Source organism: Moschus berezovskii, chromosome 21 (assembly GCF_049115385.1).
Source record: "Moschus berezovskii isolate FMDL1 chromosome 21, NW_MosBer_1.0, whole genome shotgun sequence".
NCBI classification, from domain to species: Eukaryota; Metazoa; Chordata; class Mammalia; order Artiodactyla; family Moschidae; genus Moschus; species Moschus berezovskii.
Window position 1 is genome coordinate 66,127,989 of NC_142480.1, and position 18,790 is coordinate 66,146,778.

The following is an 18,790-nucleotide window of genomic DNA, read 5'->3' on the forward strand; positions in this document are numbered from 1 at the left end:
AGTTAGTCAGTGGGGGGTGGGTGGTCAGAGGGAGAGAAGTAAGTTTCACTTTCACTCCACCAAAAAAAATTTTTTAGGCAGTTAAATTTTTCCTTGGGGAAATATTTTATCTGTTAATCTAACATACTGTATGCTTCTATTATTAAATGTCTGCATAAATATTTTATTTCTTAACATAAGATCATGCAGTAGTTTTAATTTCAGAGCAATTAAATTCTTTAATTTCAAAGAATTATCAAAGGCAATTAGTTTTGTACATAAATGCCCAGTTTCATTTTCAATGCAAAATGTGCTCTTTGTGATATGTTTCTTGTTAGAGTTGGTCAAGTAATAATAATGGAGCATTTCCTAAAATATTTATTTGCTGGGAAAATTTGTATGAAATGACATCTGAAGTATAAAAAACATTGTTAGGTAACAGTTGGAACAGTTAAAAATATACTTGTTAGTAAACTATCAGTGTAAGGTGCTGAGCATCTGAGTGTCAGTGCCATGTCTCCTGTTTTTCTAGAAAGTGGCTTGATTTATTTATCAATGTGTCATCTCTGAAACATCTGACATTATATATAGAAACACCAAGGCAATATTATTTGTACATATAATTAAACATGCAAAAATTTCCTGAAAGATAGTGCCCACATAAGGGAGACCCCCGAGTTCAACTTCTCCTTGGTGCCCGTCACTGACGTATGGCTCTCTTGGAGTTTGGGAGCACGAAAGCTCATTTTGGAGAGGTAGCCCCTTTAATCACTGGCTCCCTATTCAAATATGTTGCCCAGTAGACTAGGTTGAAAGTGCCAAACAGAAGTGGGAATATAATTCGGGACATTTTGTCAATCTTGCTGATGCTGTTGTAAGTCTTTTTGTTTTCAGAAGTCTTGTCTTCAGGTTTTACTGAAGCTGAAGAGGCATTTGTGGTCCCTGCGGGGGTCTGCTCCTTTGGGATGTTTGGAGGGTGGGTCATCTTCCCAGTAGTATAAGCATTTGTTGACTTGTTTATTGTAAGCTCACGTTCCTTTTTCTGCAAAATACAAGAAGAATGTAAGGGCATGATGTTTGCAAGCCACTATCAGTTCTCTTCTAAAGGTTTCTCTCTCAAAAGACAGAGACAGACAGGGGATCAGCTTATCTCTGGCAGAGGACAGACTTCCACAGACTTCTAGGCTTAGAACCCCATGTGGCCAGTCTTGGATGTGAAATTCTAGAACAGGCAGAATAGTTTATTGTAGAAAAGTTAGGCAATGGTTCCCTTTGGTGAAGCGAGGACAGAAATGGACTGGGAAGGGGGACAGTGGCCTTCTGGAGTGTGATGATGTGGTCTGTCTTCATAAGGATCTGGGTTATACAGGTGAGTATGTTCGTCAAACCTTTTCAAGATACAGGTGAGCATGTTGGTCAAACCTTCTCAAGAGTACTCTTACTGTTTGTGCATGTCATACTATGTAAATTTTTGCTTCAAAAGAGTCAAACAGTAAACGAATATTGAACTCTAATTAGTGATATGCTTGCTGAATTATTTAGTGGGAAAAGGACTATTTACTTCGAATCCATCAAGAGTGAAGAAGCACTGACAGATTAGGATGGCTGGCTGGATGAATGGATAGGTAGATGTTAGGTGATATAAGTGACAGATAGGTGGCGATGACACAAGCACGGTAAACTGTTGATGGTAGAGGTTTTCACTGTGTGATTCTTCAACATTTCCATGTTTGCAAATTCGCATGACAGAATGTTGGGGAAAATTCTGTTCTTTTACCAAGTTAACATAGTCTCATTGAGTTACATTTAGAAAAACACAGGGATACATTAAAGATAATATATCACCATCTTGGTGATCAAGACAGAACACCACCTGCACTCCAGAAGGTCACCCTTCCAGCCCCTTCCCAGCCCATTTCCATCCTCACCACAGCAAAAGGAACCACTATTCTGAGTTTTTATGCCATAAACTATTTTGCCTGTTCTAGAAATTCACATCCAAGACAGTATTACTCACAATAGCAAAGATTGGTAACAACAAGTATCCATCAACAGATGAATAGTTAAACAAAATGCACATATATATATATATATATATATATGTATATATATGCATATACACACAGCTGAAGTGACTGACCATGAATATACATATATACGTGTGTGTATATATATATGAATGCTGTTTGATTGCTAAGTTGTGTCCCACTCTTTTGCGGCCCCATGGACTGTAGCCCACCAGGCTCCCCTGTCCATGGCATTTCCCAGGCAGGAATACTGGAGTGGGTTGCCATTTCCTTCTCCAGGGGATCTTCCTGACCCAGGGATTGATTCTGTGTCTCCTGCATTGCAGGTGGATTCTTTACTGCTGAGCCACCAGGGAAGCCTTATACTATATACTACACACACACACACACACACACACACACACACACAATGGAATACTAATCAGCCATAAAAATGAAGAAAATCCTGCCATTTACAACAGGGATGGATCTTGAAAGCACTGTGCTAAGTGAAATAAATCAGACAAATACCGTATGCCTTCACTTACATGTAGGATCCAAATAAACAAAAAGCTAAACTTATAGATACAGAGAGCAGACTGGTAGTCAGCAGAGGCCAGGGTGGGGTGGGGAGCAAAGTGGATGAAGGTGGTCAAAAGGTACAAACTTCCAGTTTTAAAATAAATAAGATCAGGAAATGTAGTGCACAGCCTGGTGACTATAGTTTTAAAAAAGAAAAGAAAATATATTAACTATTAAAAATATGTGAAAGGTAAAAAGCAGAGAGGAAGGACATGGAGAGGGAGCAGGAAGCAGCGGTGGAAAGCGTGCGTACAGACCCAAGGAGCAGGAGAACCCAGGCCCACAGCAAGGACGACCAGGAGCCTCAGAGCAGAGCACGGCCTGTGAGCAACTTTCCAGGAGGGCTCTTTGCAGACTCTGTGGCTCTGTACACACCCATCGGGGCTGCCACCAGCCTGACAGTCTAGCTCCATCAGTGTCCTGTGCAGCCTTCATGTCCTGGGGTAAGCAGGGCAGAGCAGACACTGGAGGACAGCGGGGTGGTCTCAGGAGCGGTGTCTTGTTCAGGCGAGGTGGCGCACAAGCCTTAGGGCTGCCACGGTGGTCGGAGAGGGGCCCCTGGTGCTCCTTCCGGGGAAGACTTGCTGCCCAGCTCAGGGCATAGAGGCCAGCAGACCACTTCCTTCACAGGTGTTCACCCCTAAAAACTGCCTGGCACCCCCAACTCTGAAGACCCCAACAGGTAATGATGGCAAACAGTTTGGTGTTCAAATTTTCGCCGCTTGTAAGTAAAAGCCAGTTCACGCAAAGAGAGTAACGATGTGCTTCCTTATTCATGCTCACCACCACGTCTAAAGTATGGCTTGCTGGCCTGGATGCCTGCAGATACCCTGATGCCTCCACCGGCCGAAGGCATGGGACCCCCTGCTCCACAACCTCTGGGGGCAACACGCAGTCTTCCAGGACCTCAGTGCTAGTCTGGAGTGAGACAAGCTACTTTACCTCCAAGTCCTCCTCTCCCTTCTGGTCTGTGTTGAGACATGTGATGAGTGGGAAGGGCAGGGAGGCCGTGTGCGGGAAAGTGAGGTGGCTGTCGACGATGACAGCCCACTTTGGGAACATTCAGGGCCTCTCGCCGCTCCGCCTTCCTCCTAGGCTCACAGACATAAGCCTGATGGCCCCAGTTCCTCCTAGCTGGCTGCCCCGCTCACAGGGGCCACATCCAGGTCACCGTCACCAGACCCATAGCAAACGTTTACTTCCTGGCAACATGGGGCCAGGAAGCCCCTCTCTGCCTACTGGGACCCTTCAGTCAAGAGCCCCCAGTCCAACAACCGTCCCCTGCCTCTGCAGTGTTCTCCCAGCTCTCCGCCAATTGCCGGCTCTGCTCAGCTGGCTCCTGCCCCCGTCACCTCCCCCAGACACACCCGTCTGGGAGCGTCATGCCTGTCAAGCCCCCACCCGGCCCGGGCACCTCTCCCCTCCACCCCTGCCCTCAGGGGCCTGATACGGGCCCACTGGGCCTTCCTCCATCTCCATACAGGTGAGCTGGGCCTGGAAGCAGGTCTTTCTTGCATGACTGAAACCTCGGTGTGGGAGTGGACTCATGGTGCTTGGAAGTAGGAAGAATGCGATGGGCCAGGTCAAATCAGAACTGTGGACTTTTCGTAAGAAAAGAACTGCTGTGTTGAATGCAGCTGTGGGTGCGCACCCCTGAGTGCCCTCAGCAGCAGCAGAGTGTCCAGGCACCATCATGGGTCTGGGGTCTGGGGTCCGGTCTCCAGGGAGGCCCCAGGACTGCCCTCATGATGGTGTCCAAAGGACAGATGGCGTTTCCAGTCTACTCTGGCGACTCTGGCCTGCTCACCCTTGTCTCTCACTTGCTCGTTTGATCTATGTATGCTGTAATGAGTCCTTCACTGCGTGCTACTTCTTTTCTCTTCCATGTATGTTATTTTCTTTTCCCCAAGGACCTGGTTCAAGTTGGAATGTTGCACAACCTTTTTCTTCAAATATTTTTTTTAGATTCAGGCACCAATCTCTCTGTATATACTTGGCACTTAATTGCTCTGCAGAGAAAAATGCTTCCCACAATAACTCTTGCCTTGTTTAAGCAAGCCAGATCATCTCATGAGTAGAATCGGGTGTGTTTGCTGTTGTGTTGCTTTCAATAATTCAAATGCTCCCTTCATGACCTTCAGCCACCTTGCAGAAGACACATCGCATGGTGAAGTGGCAAAAGAATGAGCAGAACCATTGACTGTACAATTCAAAACTGGGTAAGCAGTCCCTGAACAGACAGAAGGTACTTCATCAAAAGTAATAGGCCTGAGTATAAACAAGCCCAAACCACCCACATGAAATCAGATCTTTCCCTTGAATGAAGCTGGTGACTGAAAATAAAGTTAAAACACGACCTGTTATAAGACTTTGTAAGGTCCGTGAATATAAGGGAAGGAATCATTTTTCAGGGGGAGGGATGTAGGGAAGAGAAACACTTGGCTTTATAGTTGGACATAAAATCAGGTCCATTTACTCTGGAGTAAGGAGGAAAATGAAGTCAGTACCTTGATCTTGGCTGCTTCCAAGGCTTTTTTCCCATCCCAGGCCCAGCCTCTCTTTGTGAAATAGTTGACGGTGGCAAACTCGATCAGCGCAGAGAACACGAAAGCGTAACACACGGCTATGAACCAGTCCATGGCTGTTGCGTAAGCCACTTTGGGCAGAGAGTTCCGGGCGCTGATGCTGAGGGTCGTCATGGTCAGCACCGTGGTCACCCCTGGTCAAGGATAAGGGGGGGAGAATGGAACAAGGGTCAGCTCTAGCACTGGACCCCAGGATAACACCCCTGCATGAGACAAAGACAGAAAGAAACTGTCTCTCAGCCCAGGTCTCTCTCTACGAGTCTCATAGCACAATACATTCATTTAAACACTACTTGGTTTCCTTATCAGTTGTCTCCTTCGCTAGAATATAGATCAAGGTGGGCAGGGATTGGGTCTGATTTGTACACACACCCTAACTGTGTCCCTGTTGTCCTGCCCTGAGCCCTGCAGAGAGCGGATGCCCAACATGTATAAGTTAGAAGACTGGGGCATCTTTGTGTTCCTCAGAAAAGTCGAGCTGAGACGGGCAGGGATGTTCCCACGGCTCTGGGGAAGCACTTCACAAAGACTCACTGCACCTGACAAACCGTGGGCTCCTGAAAACTTGCAGAGCAGACTTGCTTTCACACGGACCTAACAGAGCCTGCAGACTCGAAGACCCGAGTGCAACAGAAGTACCACATCTGAATCTAGGTCTTGGCACTCCCTCTAAGAAAGAACTGGGTCACCTTGAGGCTGCTGTGTAAGATGCCTGTAGCCATCTGCCTTGTCTTCTAGGGAAATCTGCAGTGAGCATACAGCAAGTCTAGATCCTCAGAGGGAGCTGTTGAGCCTTTACTGGGCGTCTGCTAGGGGCCAGCCCCTTATTTAAGCTACATTCTGGATGGGTGTCAATATTCACATTTGGCAGGTGAGGAGCTTAAAGATTTAAAAATAGTAATGCGCTCAAATTCACCAGCTGGCAAATGAGAGCCAATACTAGGACCCAGGTCTGCTGAACACTTACAGCCCATGTAGTTTCCACATCTCTGTGTCTTTCCTCTTAGCACAGTTTTGCTTGCATAAGGGTACACGTCTACACACGGGGTGTGAGTGCAATGCAGCTGTTCCAGTGGAACTGTGCGCCATCCTCCCCAATTTCAGAGGTTGAAGTACTAATCTCTGGAACTCAGAATTACTTTCCAGATCTTACTTAGAAACATGGTGTTTACAGAACTAATGAAGTTACAGTGAGGTTATTAGGGCACGCCTTAATCCAATATCACTGGTATCTCTCTCCCATACTCACACACACAGGGAACTCCCCATGTGAAGCCCAGAATTATGAATTATGCTGCCACATGCCAAGAAACTACCAGAAACTAGGAGAGAGGCCAGACACAGAGCCTTCCTTCTGAGAAAAGCCACTCTGCTGATTTCGGACTTGTAGCTTCCAGAACAGTTAACTCCTGGCAGTTAACTTGTATTGCTTGAGCCCTCAGTGGGAGGAACTGTACTAGGGCAGCCCCAGAAAACAGCATCAAAAGAGTGCAATGCTGCTGGTGGTCACAGCAGCTTAGTGTTCATTCAGTGTCATCCTTCAGATATTTACATACCCTCACCGAACATGGCACTGTGCATGGAACTGATGCTTAATGAGAAATCAGTGATCATCTTTGATTTTTCTTAGAAATCCAGTTCATCACTGTGCCAGAGAGCAGTGCTCTGTGTGTGACCTAAACAGGCTTCTTGCGTCTCCTTGAGTCTTTTAACATCCTAACACTAGTTGAAAATCTCTACGAGGAAGCAGACTGGAATACAAGGCATCCTCCAAACTAAATTATTTTCCTTGCCCACCTACTAATGTTCTCCTAAAGAGCTGGGGGAACACTGTCTAGCCACAAGCCAACCCCCACACCTTCCTGATGCTAAATCAGAGGAGACAGACAAAGCACGTGGTTGGAGGCAGAGAGTTGGTTGCACCAGTCCTGGGCCCTTCCTGGAAATCTCCAGGATCTCCGCCTTCTTCCACCTACAGGAGTGTTGGCAGGAAATGCAGGGCACCTTTCCTTCTTTGGAAGAAAAGGTACAATAGGAAGAGCTGAGGTGGGAACAGCACTTTACAGTTTAGAAAGATGTGAATATCCATTACAACTGACCCATAAGATTACTTTTAATGTTGAATTTGAGGAAATGAGCGTCCAAGTAAGAGTTAAACATTGGATCACGTCTGCTGTGTCAAGGTACTAGCTAGCTAGATCTGGCTAAACTTGATTTATGTCTCAGGGATGTCAGATAATACTCTAGATTCGCATCATACATACGCAGACATATACACACACATCATACATGCATACATCTAATATATATTTGTTTATTTATACATTTGTTGTTCTTGTTCAGTCACTCAGCTGTTTCTGAATTTCTGTGGTCCCATGGACTTTAGCCTGCCAGGCTCTTTTGTCCATTGAATTTTCCAGCCAAGAATACTGGAGTGGGTTATCATTTCATTCTTCAGGGGATCTTCCGGACCCAGGGATCGAACCCACATTTCTTGCATTTCCTGCATCGGCAGGTGGATTCTTTATCACTAGCACCACCTGGGAAGCCCATATTTATACATACATATGGTAGTATGCAGCATTTCCCTGGTGGTTCAGCAGTAAAGAATCTGCCTGCAATGCAGGAGACATGCGTTCGCTCCCTGGGTCGGGAAGGTCCCCTGGAGAAAGGAACAGCAACCCACCCCAGTATTCTTGCCTAGAAAATTCCATGGGCAGAGGAGGCTGGCAGGCTATAGTCCATGAAGTCACGAATAGTTGGACACGACTGAGCAGCTAACACACACACATACACAAACACACACACGGTAATATGTATTATATATACATAATCTATTACTATTGTATTGTATTTTATGTATATAACCTATTACTATCATATCACATGCAATATACTGACTGCAACTTGGGAGTTAATTTTGAAGTGGCATGCAGATTTCAAAGAAAACTGCCTAATAATATAGAAAATAGTACTTCATGAGACGTGTGAAAATACTGTAGCTAAATCTCATGTAAGTCAGATTGCTGGAGATTTCAAAAACACTGTCCTGCCCAGACCCCCCGAAAAAAAAAGAAAAAAAAAACAAACAGGCTACCAGTGAAAGGCTTTTCAGGAGGGAAACGATGATCAAATTACTCTGAACCCTGGTTCAGAAAGCAGCCCTAAATCTAGTCTTTAAGACTGAATTTGTTTTCAAGGTCACAGAATAGACAGGCAGCTCTGGGCTGTTGTTTTATGGGATGTTAGACTAGGCAGAACACAATCTGCAGGCCTGGGTTAGGTACACTCACCAAACACTGTCCTGGCAGGAACTGATTCTCGGTTCAGCCAAAAGGACACTTGTGACAAGATGACGGTCATTATGCAGGGGAGGTAGGTCTGGATGACAAAGTAGCCAATCTTCCTCTTCAGATGGAAATGAGCTGTCATGATTGTGTATTCACCTGCAAATAAGCAAATCAGGGCAGTCAGACACCTAAAGGAAACCCTACACTCCTGCCCTGTGCTTCCTGACCCTGGTCACAGTCTCCTCGGGAGCTCCCTTCTCTCCACCTTCCCTTTGCACAAGCGTTTAATTGTGTTGTTCGGGTGAAGGAGAGGCTGGTTGTTTTGTAAGTCTCCTGACCCGCGGCCTCTGAAGAGCCTCTGCGGGTGGATGCTTTTCCGGGGAAAATCAGATTTGTGTTTCCTAATCCCTGGTTACAATCTGTGCCGCTCTCCACCTGCTCCCCTCACTGCTCCTGCCCTCGGGATTTCAGGATTTAGCCTCTCTACATATAACTCAGGACATCACAGAGCCCTGTTGCGGGTGCAGGGTTTTGCCTCATTTCCCAGCCAGAGAGGGCTGGCAGGGGCGGTGGGCTTCCAGGCCGCCACAGGCTCAGCGCCCCGCCCCTGGCTGGGGGGTGAGAAGCAGCAGACCCAGGAGGCGGCGGGTCCTGACCGCACTGAGCTCCCGCACCTCCCAGGGAGAGCGAGGGTATCTCCTTGGCGATGCCCCAGTGCCTTCTCTGGATCTGCCTGGCCGTGTGGGAGGTGAGCGCCGACCTCCCCTTCATTGCGGAGAACGACGCTGCACTGACGGTGAACTGGTAAGGAGCCAAGGGGCTACAGAGGGAGTGGGGTGAGACGGGCGCCTTTGCTGCGTGAGTCTGCCTCTCCCTGGGGAGATGTGAAGGATGCTTCGAGACGTGAAGGCAGAGCTGAGTTGATCTGAGGACAAGAGTCCTTTGACTGGCTGGAAGAATCAGACGGTGTGGCCAGTGAGCCTGGCAGAACTGTGGATGCGGGTGGAGGGTCGGGGGCCTCTGCTGAGGTGGACCCCAGATGGGGCCATCTGTTTGAGGGTGGTCAGACTGCAGCACAGGCACAGTGTTGAGGCGTTTGAGACTGGCTGAAGCGCGCTGTTGGACTCAAAGCCCAGCGCTCAGTAAGGTCAGCTGAGGGTGTGTCCCTATGTGCCTTTCCTCACAGCATGAATTAAGATCACATGTGGCAAAACCTGCTCCCTACAGAAGAGGAGACCACAGTTCCCACAGGGCCGAGAGGCACCACGTCCTCCCCACAGCCCCAGGCAGGGGAGAGGAGGGCCTGGGCTCTGTCCTGCAGGAGACAGGGACACAGAGAAGCGGGGGAGGTGTGCTAGTAGCAAAGACATTTTACCATGATCCGATTTTGCCTCTCAATGCTTGAGAAGAGGGAAAACGCCATTCTGTTTCTTTGCATTCAGATTTGAAGTGACTCTCCTACTTACAAATTCTTTTGCTGTCATGGTTCTTTTCATTCTATTTTTGAGTCAAAGATAGCAATATAAGATAACATTCAAAAAAGGTCATTTTTTTGAATGCAAATAGGGGCAGAATCCCATTTAAAAATGTTTACAGAACGACATGAAACAGTAGCACTCTTTATTAGTGTTGCAATCCTTAACCCCAAGTATCTGCCATGCCACCTTCCCACTTGTTCCCATAAAACCGGGCCTGCTGCGTCTTCCTTTCCCTTCCCAGGCCTGCTAGGCCCTTTCCGAGGACACCAGCCCTCTCCAGTGGATGGGCGCTGAGTGGAAGGCTGCACTGTGCGTCCCTTGCTTCCGGCCAGCGCCCAGGGGTGGTGATGCTGACAGAGTGATGCTGACCGGGGGACCATCTGGGGCTTAGAACTCACGCTGAGACAGGACTCACTCCATCCTTCTCCAGCCACTTGGCGCCCTGGAGGACCCTCCCCTGCTCACAGCCAAGTTGGTGATCATGACCACTGGGGCTAGGGTCTGAGAACACCAGGTCAGGACAACCACGCGAAGGCCATGGCTATTTCTATGCGGCTCGCTGTGCTTTCCAAAATTCAACCCCAGGGGAATCCCTGAAATGGTCAAGCAGGGAAACAGTAGAGCAGGTAAACGGGAGAACGTGCAGGCAGCTCTCTGCCTTGGCTGCAGAGGCTGCTGCTGGCGTTGCGGTGCTTGGCAGGACTGTTACATAAGCAGGGCCCGTGGTCACTGATGCTCACATGGGGGCAAACGCACCTCGGATTAACGTCCCTCATGACCCTTAATGCTGCGACGCCACAGCCGCGCCTGCGTGCGCGGCCGGAGGAGGGGCTGGAGGTGGCATCTCCTTGTGGCTCCGGAGAGCCAGGGCTCCCCCCGAGCATGCGCCTGCGTGGTGTGTGGGAGAGGAGGGCTACCTGTGCTGGTGCTGATGTTCTCCGTGCCCACGGTCTGCCCCATGAGGTGGTACTGGTTCAGTCTGGAGCCATCTTCTGCCACCACCACTGATTTGGCGGTGCCGTTGGTCCAGACATAGGCGACTTCGGAATTAGGGTATGCATCTGCATGGCGGGGACACAAAGCGGTGTCAGCCTGGGACCGTCTGCAGCCACAGACGCCTATGAAAGCAGCGAGACGGACGGCTGAAGAGCCAGACCACCCACAGAAAGCACAGGCAGCCACACCAGGGCACACAGCTCCACAGCCGAAGCCCTTCTCAGTCCCACAGGGCGCAGCGCTCAGAAGTCATGCCCAGTGCTTCCCATAGACTGTCTTCTCCTCAGGGTGCAGGGTCGCAGGGGCCGAGACCACAGGGCTCGGGGCTCTCCCAGCTCCATGCTCTGGGGCAAGTCTCCTGATCTGTGCTCAGTACTTCTATCTGAGAACAGGATTGTGACAATGCCTGCTGCCCACTGTCACAAAGGAGCTGACGAGAGCTCCATCAGGGTGTAACGCATAGAGCATCTTGTCAACGGTTCATTAAGAGTCAAAGTAAACATGATGAATCAGGCAAGAAGCAATGACTAAGTTCACTGTGCACACACCAAAAAGGCAGTTTGCAAAGCGAGAGCTCTCAAACCAAAGCGTGGATTGAGGCTCAGGGGTACACCATTATAAAGCAGCTTGTATAGCAGGAAAGAGTTGATGCTTTATTATTCAAAGTGGTTGGTTACAATATTAGAATTTTCCTAAGTGATATGGAATTGGTCAGTAGTTACCTCATATCAACCCCGGGAAACAGTTTAAGTTTTACTTCTAATTCTTAGAGGCAAATGACCCAGGTCAAGTTAGTCTTACAAAATAAGCTAAATCAAGCTTCATTTGTAGGATGAACTTGGTTGTCTGCTTGACTAGTCTTCATGACTGGTCTCCATTTGTTTGTGATTCTAACAACTTGCAGCAGCGTCTGACTACATCAGCTCCTATAAAGGTTTCACTTTGCAGAAGGCACTTGTCCAATTGTCTGCACTGTCCTGGCAGGCAGGTGATGAAGGCAGCAGGAACTTTAACCCTGCCGTCATGTCTGTGACTGTTACCTTACATGGCAAAAGGCACTGTGCAAATGAAATGAAAGCTATGGGCCTTAAAATCAGGAGATCTCCTAGATGATCCCAGTGAACCCAATATAACCACTTTAGTTCTTAAAAACAGAGAACTTTCTCAAGCTGACGCCAGTCAGAGAGACCCAGTTCAGAGAGATTCGAAGCAGAAAGAAAGTACTCAACTTCTATTGCTGGTTTTAGAGGTGTAGGAAGGGGCCATGACCCGAGGTATGCAGTCAGCCCTTCTATGGGCAAGAATGACTCCTAGTGACAGCCAGCAAGAAACAGAGACTTCAACCTGCAGATCATGGAACTGAATCCTGCCCGCAGCCTGAGGGGCTGGATGCGGACTTGCCCACAGAGCTTCCAGAAGGGAGGGCAGCCCTGCCAACACCACGATTCTGGCCATGGGAAACCCAGAGCTGAGACCCCAGGCAGATTCACTGTCTGACCTGTAGAACTAGAAGATAATACAAGTGTTGTTCTATTTTTTAACGTTTTAACTATTGAGATACAGTGGACACATATCATTGTATAAGTTTAAGGTGTACAATGTCACGATTTTATATATGTATATATTATAAAATGATGACTACAATAAGGCTACTGAAGTTGTTTCAATTAAATTGCTAAGTCTGTGATAACATGTGCATGGCAGCAGAACACTAGAATAGGTGGATGGAAAATAAACAGAGGGAGACAGATACACATGAACATGTTATATGTGAGGCGGTAGTGAGCGCGACGCCGAGGGGAGAGGCGCAGCTTTCAGTGGGGTGGTCTGCGGAGGTGAGATCGGGGGCGTCAGCACACGACGCCACGGGGGCAGCGGCTGGAGTGCGCGTCGGTGCAGGGGCGGGGCCTGCAGGGCCCAGACGCTGAGAGGCAGGAGGCAGCAGAGGCACTGGGAGGGCGGTGGGCACGCTTCCGGGGGGCCTGGGTCACAGGCTTTGGAGGAGAGCGGCTCCGCGAGCGGCCGGCGTGAAGGGGCCCGCACGCTCGAGTGCTCCTCGTGTCTCCCAAGGCCCCCGACGGTGAACCCAAACACCTCCAGCTTCTGCACGGCTGCCACGCCCAGCACCCAGCGCCTTCTGCACAAGCCTGTGCGCTGGGCTCCCCGCCTGACGTCAACCCCCGACGCAAAGAGCTGTGCGCGCCCTCATGGGGGGCCTCTGCAGGCGTCTCAGGAGACGGGCGGGCGGGCTGGCAGGGAAGGCGTCCGGGGGCGGGGCGGCAGGTTCCAGGACTCCACCAGGCGGGGGCCTGGTGCAGCCACTGCTGGGCCGACGGGCAGGCGTGCACGTGTGGCCACAGGCCTCCACACAGGCGCCAGAAGAAGGGTCAGGTCAGGGATGAGCAGTACTCCTTCCTACTAAGTGTGCGAGTTTCTCTGCAAGTGCACAACACTCCCTTATTCTTGATTTACCTGCAAAAGAACATTCCTAATATTTGAAAAATAATAAACAAGTATGGCGCAAACACTGATTTAACACAGAGGAAACATCCAGGCCCTCTGTGAACTCACTTTGTCCCCACAGGTTCTATTCCAAACTTGACCATAATCATATGATCACTGCATTGTTTGCCCTGTAGTTTTACCGACATCACTAAACAAAGGTGCCTTTTTTTTTTTTTTTTTTGCTGTTTTCTTCATAAAATCTGATTGTGTTTTTTACCCATTTGAATCATGTTTTCTTTACATATTCTGATATACATAATTTTTTTTGTTCCATGCGTTGTAAACATCTTCAAGTTTGCCTATGTCACTGCTCACTTAAAAAAAAATTTTTTTTTCACAAATGGTATCTTAAGTGAGTTAAATTTATCAACCTTTTAATCTCTGCATCTTATTTCAGAGGCCCTCCTGACATTATACCTTTAGGATCAAAGCTGGAATGCTCCATCTTTAACCATTAGGGCCTTGATACAGGGAGCTAACTTCTGTACATATTTTCCTTTATAAGTATCCAATCGCACCGTCTTAACTAGGTTTTCTGTGCTGCCAGCGGAATCATTAAGCCACTCCTCCCGCCCACATCCTTGCGGGGCCTGTTCTGACAAGTAAGGTTTCCTTTGGGCACAGGCTGTCTCTGTGGAATTGCCTGTTCTGCTTCCTTTTTCTATCGCGATTTCAAGCGCCTCGTCTTAACCACACAGAAGGCAGAACTCTCGACACCAGCAGCTGGAAGAGCAAGGTGTCCCCTTTTCATCTTCACCCACACGCGTTAGAATTAGGCTTTCCCCAGAATACTCTGATGAGACTTGTGCTGGACCTGAACTGGATCTACAGATTTAGACTGGGCTGACATCACATCTTAGGTACAGAATCTTTATACCAGGGACATGATGTGTATGTAGGTCTCTGGAGTGCAAGTGACTGATAATAAGCTTTTTTAAATTGTAGTGTTAAGTGCCTGGCATCAAGCTTTCAATTGCTGATTGCCAAGGCACCTGTTTAAAAGGCATTCACCTCACATAAGCATGTTCCCAGATACCCTACTAGATAAAGGACCAACCCACCCATGCAGTTCCCCTTCAAGAAAACCCAAGGTGACCTAGATAACTGACCACCTGATGACCCCAATTCTCCCTAGTTAGAACGCCTAATTCCCATTCTTATGTTTTGAATTTGCCAATGAAAACTGAACTGGTGAAACCTTAAGCACCCCACTCTGGACCCCAATAAAGGCAGAGCCCCAAATCTATGTTCTTTCTGTTTCCCTAACCCATGACTGTGCTGCGTGACCCTGGGTGTGCTATGTGCCCTCTGAGATCTCTGAGTGATAAACCTGGTTTTTTCAAAGTTCCCTTTTCCTGGCGGTTGCTGCTGAGTGTGTTGTGAAGTTGTAAGAGGAACCATGAAGGCCCGTCCAGCCTCAGCACTGGCTCCCATTGGAGAATGTCTGGGTGGGCTGCCATGGCTTATACGGGCCCAGATGGGCACCCCAAGCGTTCCTAGTCACAGTGTGTGTCTGATGGCTAATGACGACCTGAGGGCAACACAGAACAGTGCTCCAGGTGGACACATCTCTCGGTGAGGTCGTATTACTTTCCTCTTTCACTGGGTGTTCTCCCCTCAGACGTGTGTTAGTCAACATGGTTCCAAAACCCAGTGTGTCCTATCTCTGAGCAAAGCCGCAGCACCCAGAGTTGGGAAACCAACTTCTCAGAAGGCTCCTTGGTGAGGGGGCAGTTAGAACCCTGAGAATTAGTGACACGATTCCAGTGCCATCGTGTATCAGTAAGAAATCAAACAGTATGATGTAAATAGAGCAGAAGCGCTCACCAGTTAGTGGGATACCACAGATGCTGCACTTGAATTACACAGCAAGTGGAGGCTGAGTGTCCCTGTCATGTGTTTTTAAATTAGCATGACCTTCCAAGTCTCAGGTAATACCGAAGTGTGTTTTGGGCTGCACTGAACCCTCCATCACAAGTGCGTCCGTCCTGCTGTAAGTTCCCTTCTCTGTTGTGGGGGATGTGGCCAGCGTGGCCTGGGGGGCTGACGATGCGCTCCACCATGGCAAGCTGCTTTCCAAGTGTCTGCTCACAGACACAGTCAGGCATATGCTGATGGCTCCCTGAGTTCCCCATAAACAAGGTGAGATTTCCCTCTTTCTATCATTCACACGGCACAGCACCCTGAAGACTGCAGGGCCATGGCCTGAGACATGGACTGGAGCAGAGTGGCCACGCTGGGTTCTGGCCGGGGCTGAGTGTGGAGTGGGTGGTGGACGGTGATGAGGCTCCCCGCTGTCCCCAGACTGGTGCAGGCAGCTCGCATCCTGCTGTACTGTGCCCCTGTCCTTTCCCCAGGCCAGGCTGCTGCTCTGTGAGGCTGGCCCCACCCTGACAATGTTCACAGGAAGGAGGGCTGCCCATGGCCCACCAGCACCCCTCATTCCAGTCCCAATCCACACACCACACGGACTTTGAGTCTGTTCCCTGCCCCAAAGAAGTACGGGGGTCCCCATGACCCCTGGAAGATGTGAGCCAGCTGGGAAATGTGAATCCAAAAGCTCAAAAAGGAGTGCAAAACTTGGGGCAATAGGTCTCAGTGACCCGAGCAGTTCTGAGAGCCAAAGATGACAGGGTACAAAGACATGTGTCAGAGCAGAGAGCACAGAAAACGATGCACCTTCCCTCCTCCCCAACCTGCGGAGCCACCTACTCAATGCCAGTATCCTCCTGGAAGATGGGAAAAGAGCAAAGAGAGGTGACACAGGGAAGAGGGGGGCCTTTGGGACGAATGAGGCTTTCAGGAGGGGGTGGGTGCCCGCCTGGGTGGGCTGGAGAGAAGCCGACTAGGATGCAGGGATGCAGCTGGGAGCTTTGGGGTGGTGGAGGCGCAGACATGGCAGGGTACAGACCAGACCGCTGGGCACGCGGTCCTGACTCTCTCTGTGGGACTGGGCGTGGCGGCGCAGGCAGTCCTGACTCTCTCCGTGGGACTGGGTGTGGCTGGGCACGCGGTCCTGACTCTCTCTGTGGGACTGGGTGTGGCTGGGCACGCGGTCCTGACTCTCCGTGGGACTGGGTGTGGCGGCGGAGGCAGTCCTGACTCTCTCCGTGGGACTGGGTGTGGCTGGGCATGTGGTCCTGACTCTCAGTAGGACTGGGTGTGGCTGGGCATGTGGTCCTGACTCTCTCCGTGGGACTGGGTGTGGCTGTCCTTGAGTTCTGGGGCTAAGGGGCATGTAGACCAGGAAAGCCTGGCTGTGCTTCAAGGATCAGAAGCTGAGGAGAGGTTGCCTCTGTTACCTGAAGGCCTCTTTCTCCACTGCTGATGGGGATGGGGTGGGTTGGATTATAATGCTTATCTTACAATAAGGACCCCAGAAATTGAGAATTGTAACTAGAGAAAAGTTACTTTAAATCACAGAGTAATGTATGAATGTCAACTAATAATTCATATCGTCTTGTTTTTCAAATTGCTAGTATTAAATGGCCTATTGATATCAATGACATTTAGCAGCACTAAATTCTGCTCTTTGTGTCAGATACGTGGCAGCCAATCTCTTAGCTGGGACAACAGTAAACGAGGCCATCAAGTTTGCCATGCCGCCATCATCTGTCATGATTTAGAGCTCCAAAAACGCTTGCCTTCCTCCAACTATACATCAGCAGAGCTAGGCAAGAAGGTTCGAAACATTTTCACCCACACCCAACTTGGCAATTCATCACTGCTTTCCGAGCAGCTCTGTCCCCGGGTTGACACTTCCTATCTGTCCTCTTCTGGCACTGCAAATCCTGAATAAATGGCCACAGCGGCACACCAACCCCTTGTTCACAAGGCCTCTTAGAAGCCACGAGTTTTTGTCTAACTATGAGAGAAACATTTTGGCATAATCCTGAACTTCACTGTGGGATGACCTTCCACAACCTCTTTATGTTCTAAACTCTGCTTTCTCATCTGCAGATTGAGAAAAACAGCCTGGAGGTGCTTCAGGGTAACATGAATTCGTGACAACCAAGTATTTACCATATGCCTGATACACAGCAGACCCACAGTAAACAGCGACTGTAAGGAATATAGCCATAGGTTGGATAGAAGTTCTGTTTGGTGTCAAATCCAGTCTGATGAGAAGATCTTTGTACATGAGTTCACTTTCTAACTGTCTGTCAGAAGCAAACCAAGTGTGTGGGAACCACTGGTTAGTCTTCTGTGACAGGCTATGAGACAGTGAGGAAGCCTCCTCTACTCTGTGCATCACTGCCTATGTTAGAAGAAATACAGGTTAGGAGGTAATTAGAATTTTGATGATTGGCAAACTGTATAGGAGTTTAGTTCTCTAATGCCTGTGTCCTCAGTCTTCCCCCTTCTTCTAAAACTGAGGTAGGAATCAGCAGAGTACCCGTCCCGGGTGACCTCACCAACCATCACCCGTGAGACCCACCTGCCTTCAACTGCCCGTCAGTCTCCTGAACTGAAAACCAAGTCAACACCTGACACATCAACTCCATAATCTAAATTAGAAACTTTGTAAAACATAAATGTCTGTGGATACATGACCTCTAATGACCTATGAGACACTCCGCATCCCTTCTTTCAATCCAGCAGGTACCAGTGAGATCAGTGGGGCTTTGCCAGGCGTCCTTCCCTGTCCAGAGTCAGCTGAGGAGTGTGGCTCTCTGCAGATGGAGATGAGCAGGTAACACTGCTGCTCTGTTACCCAGAACGCAACAGTGGGAGGCTGAGGTTTGCTGGTCAGATGCCCATCACCACCGCCCAGCTGGGTCTCTGTAAGTTACGGGGTCACTGACTGCCCGCTGGTCTGAGGCAGAGTTGAGAGACCACGCTATGTGTGTAGACTTAAGTGGAACCAAATCAGGGAAGAAGACAAAGGACTGTCACCCTCTGGGTAGAAGGGCTGCTTCCTTTGTGAAGAAGACTGAGAAGCAAGTCACAGTCCAGGAATATGAGGAGAAAAGCCGTCCACATACTTTCCTGTCCCCTTCATAAACCAACTAGCTTTTTACACATTCACACCAGTAGCTCCTTCCAATCACTTCCCAATTTCTCATAGAAAATAGCATCTTGCAAGTCACCTGGTTAAATCACGATGCCGTCTTTGACTCATACATGGGCCCAGAGCCCACCTCACAATCCACTTGTCACACTGGTCACCACCCTGCTCTCAGCTCCCATCACCTCCACTGCTCGTGACATTCCAAGCACTTGTTTTCGTTTCCAAAACAACGACTCCAGCACATCCTCCCCTAATTCCACATCACTGCTCTGTCTATTTCTACAGTTTGGAATTTAAGGCCCTTCCTGTCTGGGAGCAGAGAATCAGATGTTAGATAGCATCAGTGACTCAATGAACA

General features: G+C 49.0%; 1 protein-coding gene across 1 annotated transcript in view; it reads right to left on the reverse strand.

Annotated features, from left to right (window-relative positions):
* Nucleotides 1-721: 721 nt before the first annotated feature.
* Nucleotides 722-18,790, reverse strand: part of GABRA5 (gamma-aminobutyric acid type A receptor subunit alpha5) — an 87,792-nt gene continuing 69,723 nt past the window's right edge. The window contains exons 6-9 of the mRNA XM_055417528.2: nt 10,838-10,981; nt 8,446-8,598; nt 5,075-5,286; nt 722-1,021 (exon numbers count right to left, since the gene is read on the reverse strand). Coding sequence (XP_055273503.2) covers nt 722-1,021; nt 5,075-5,286; nt 8,446-8,598; nt 10,838-10,981 — 809 coding nt within the window. The remainder of the gene's footprint in view (nt 1,022-5,074; nt 5,287-8,445; nt 8,599-10,837; nt 10,982-18,790) is intronic.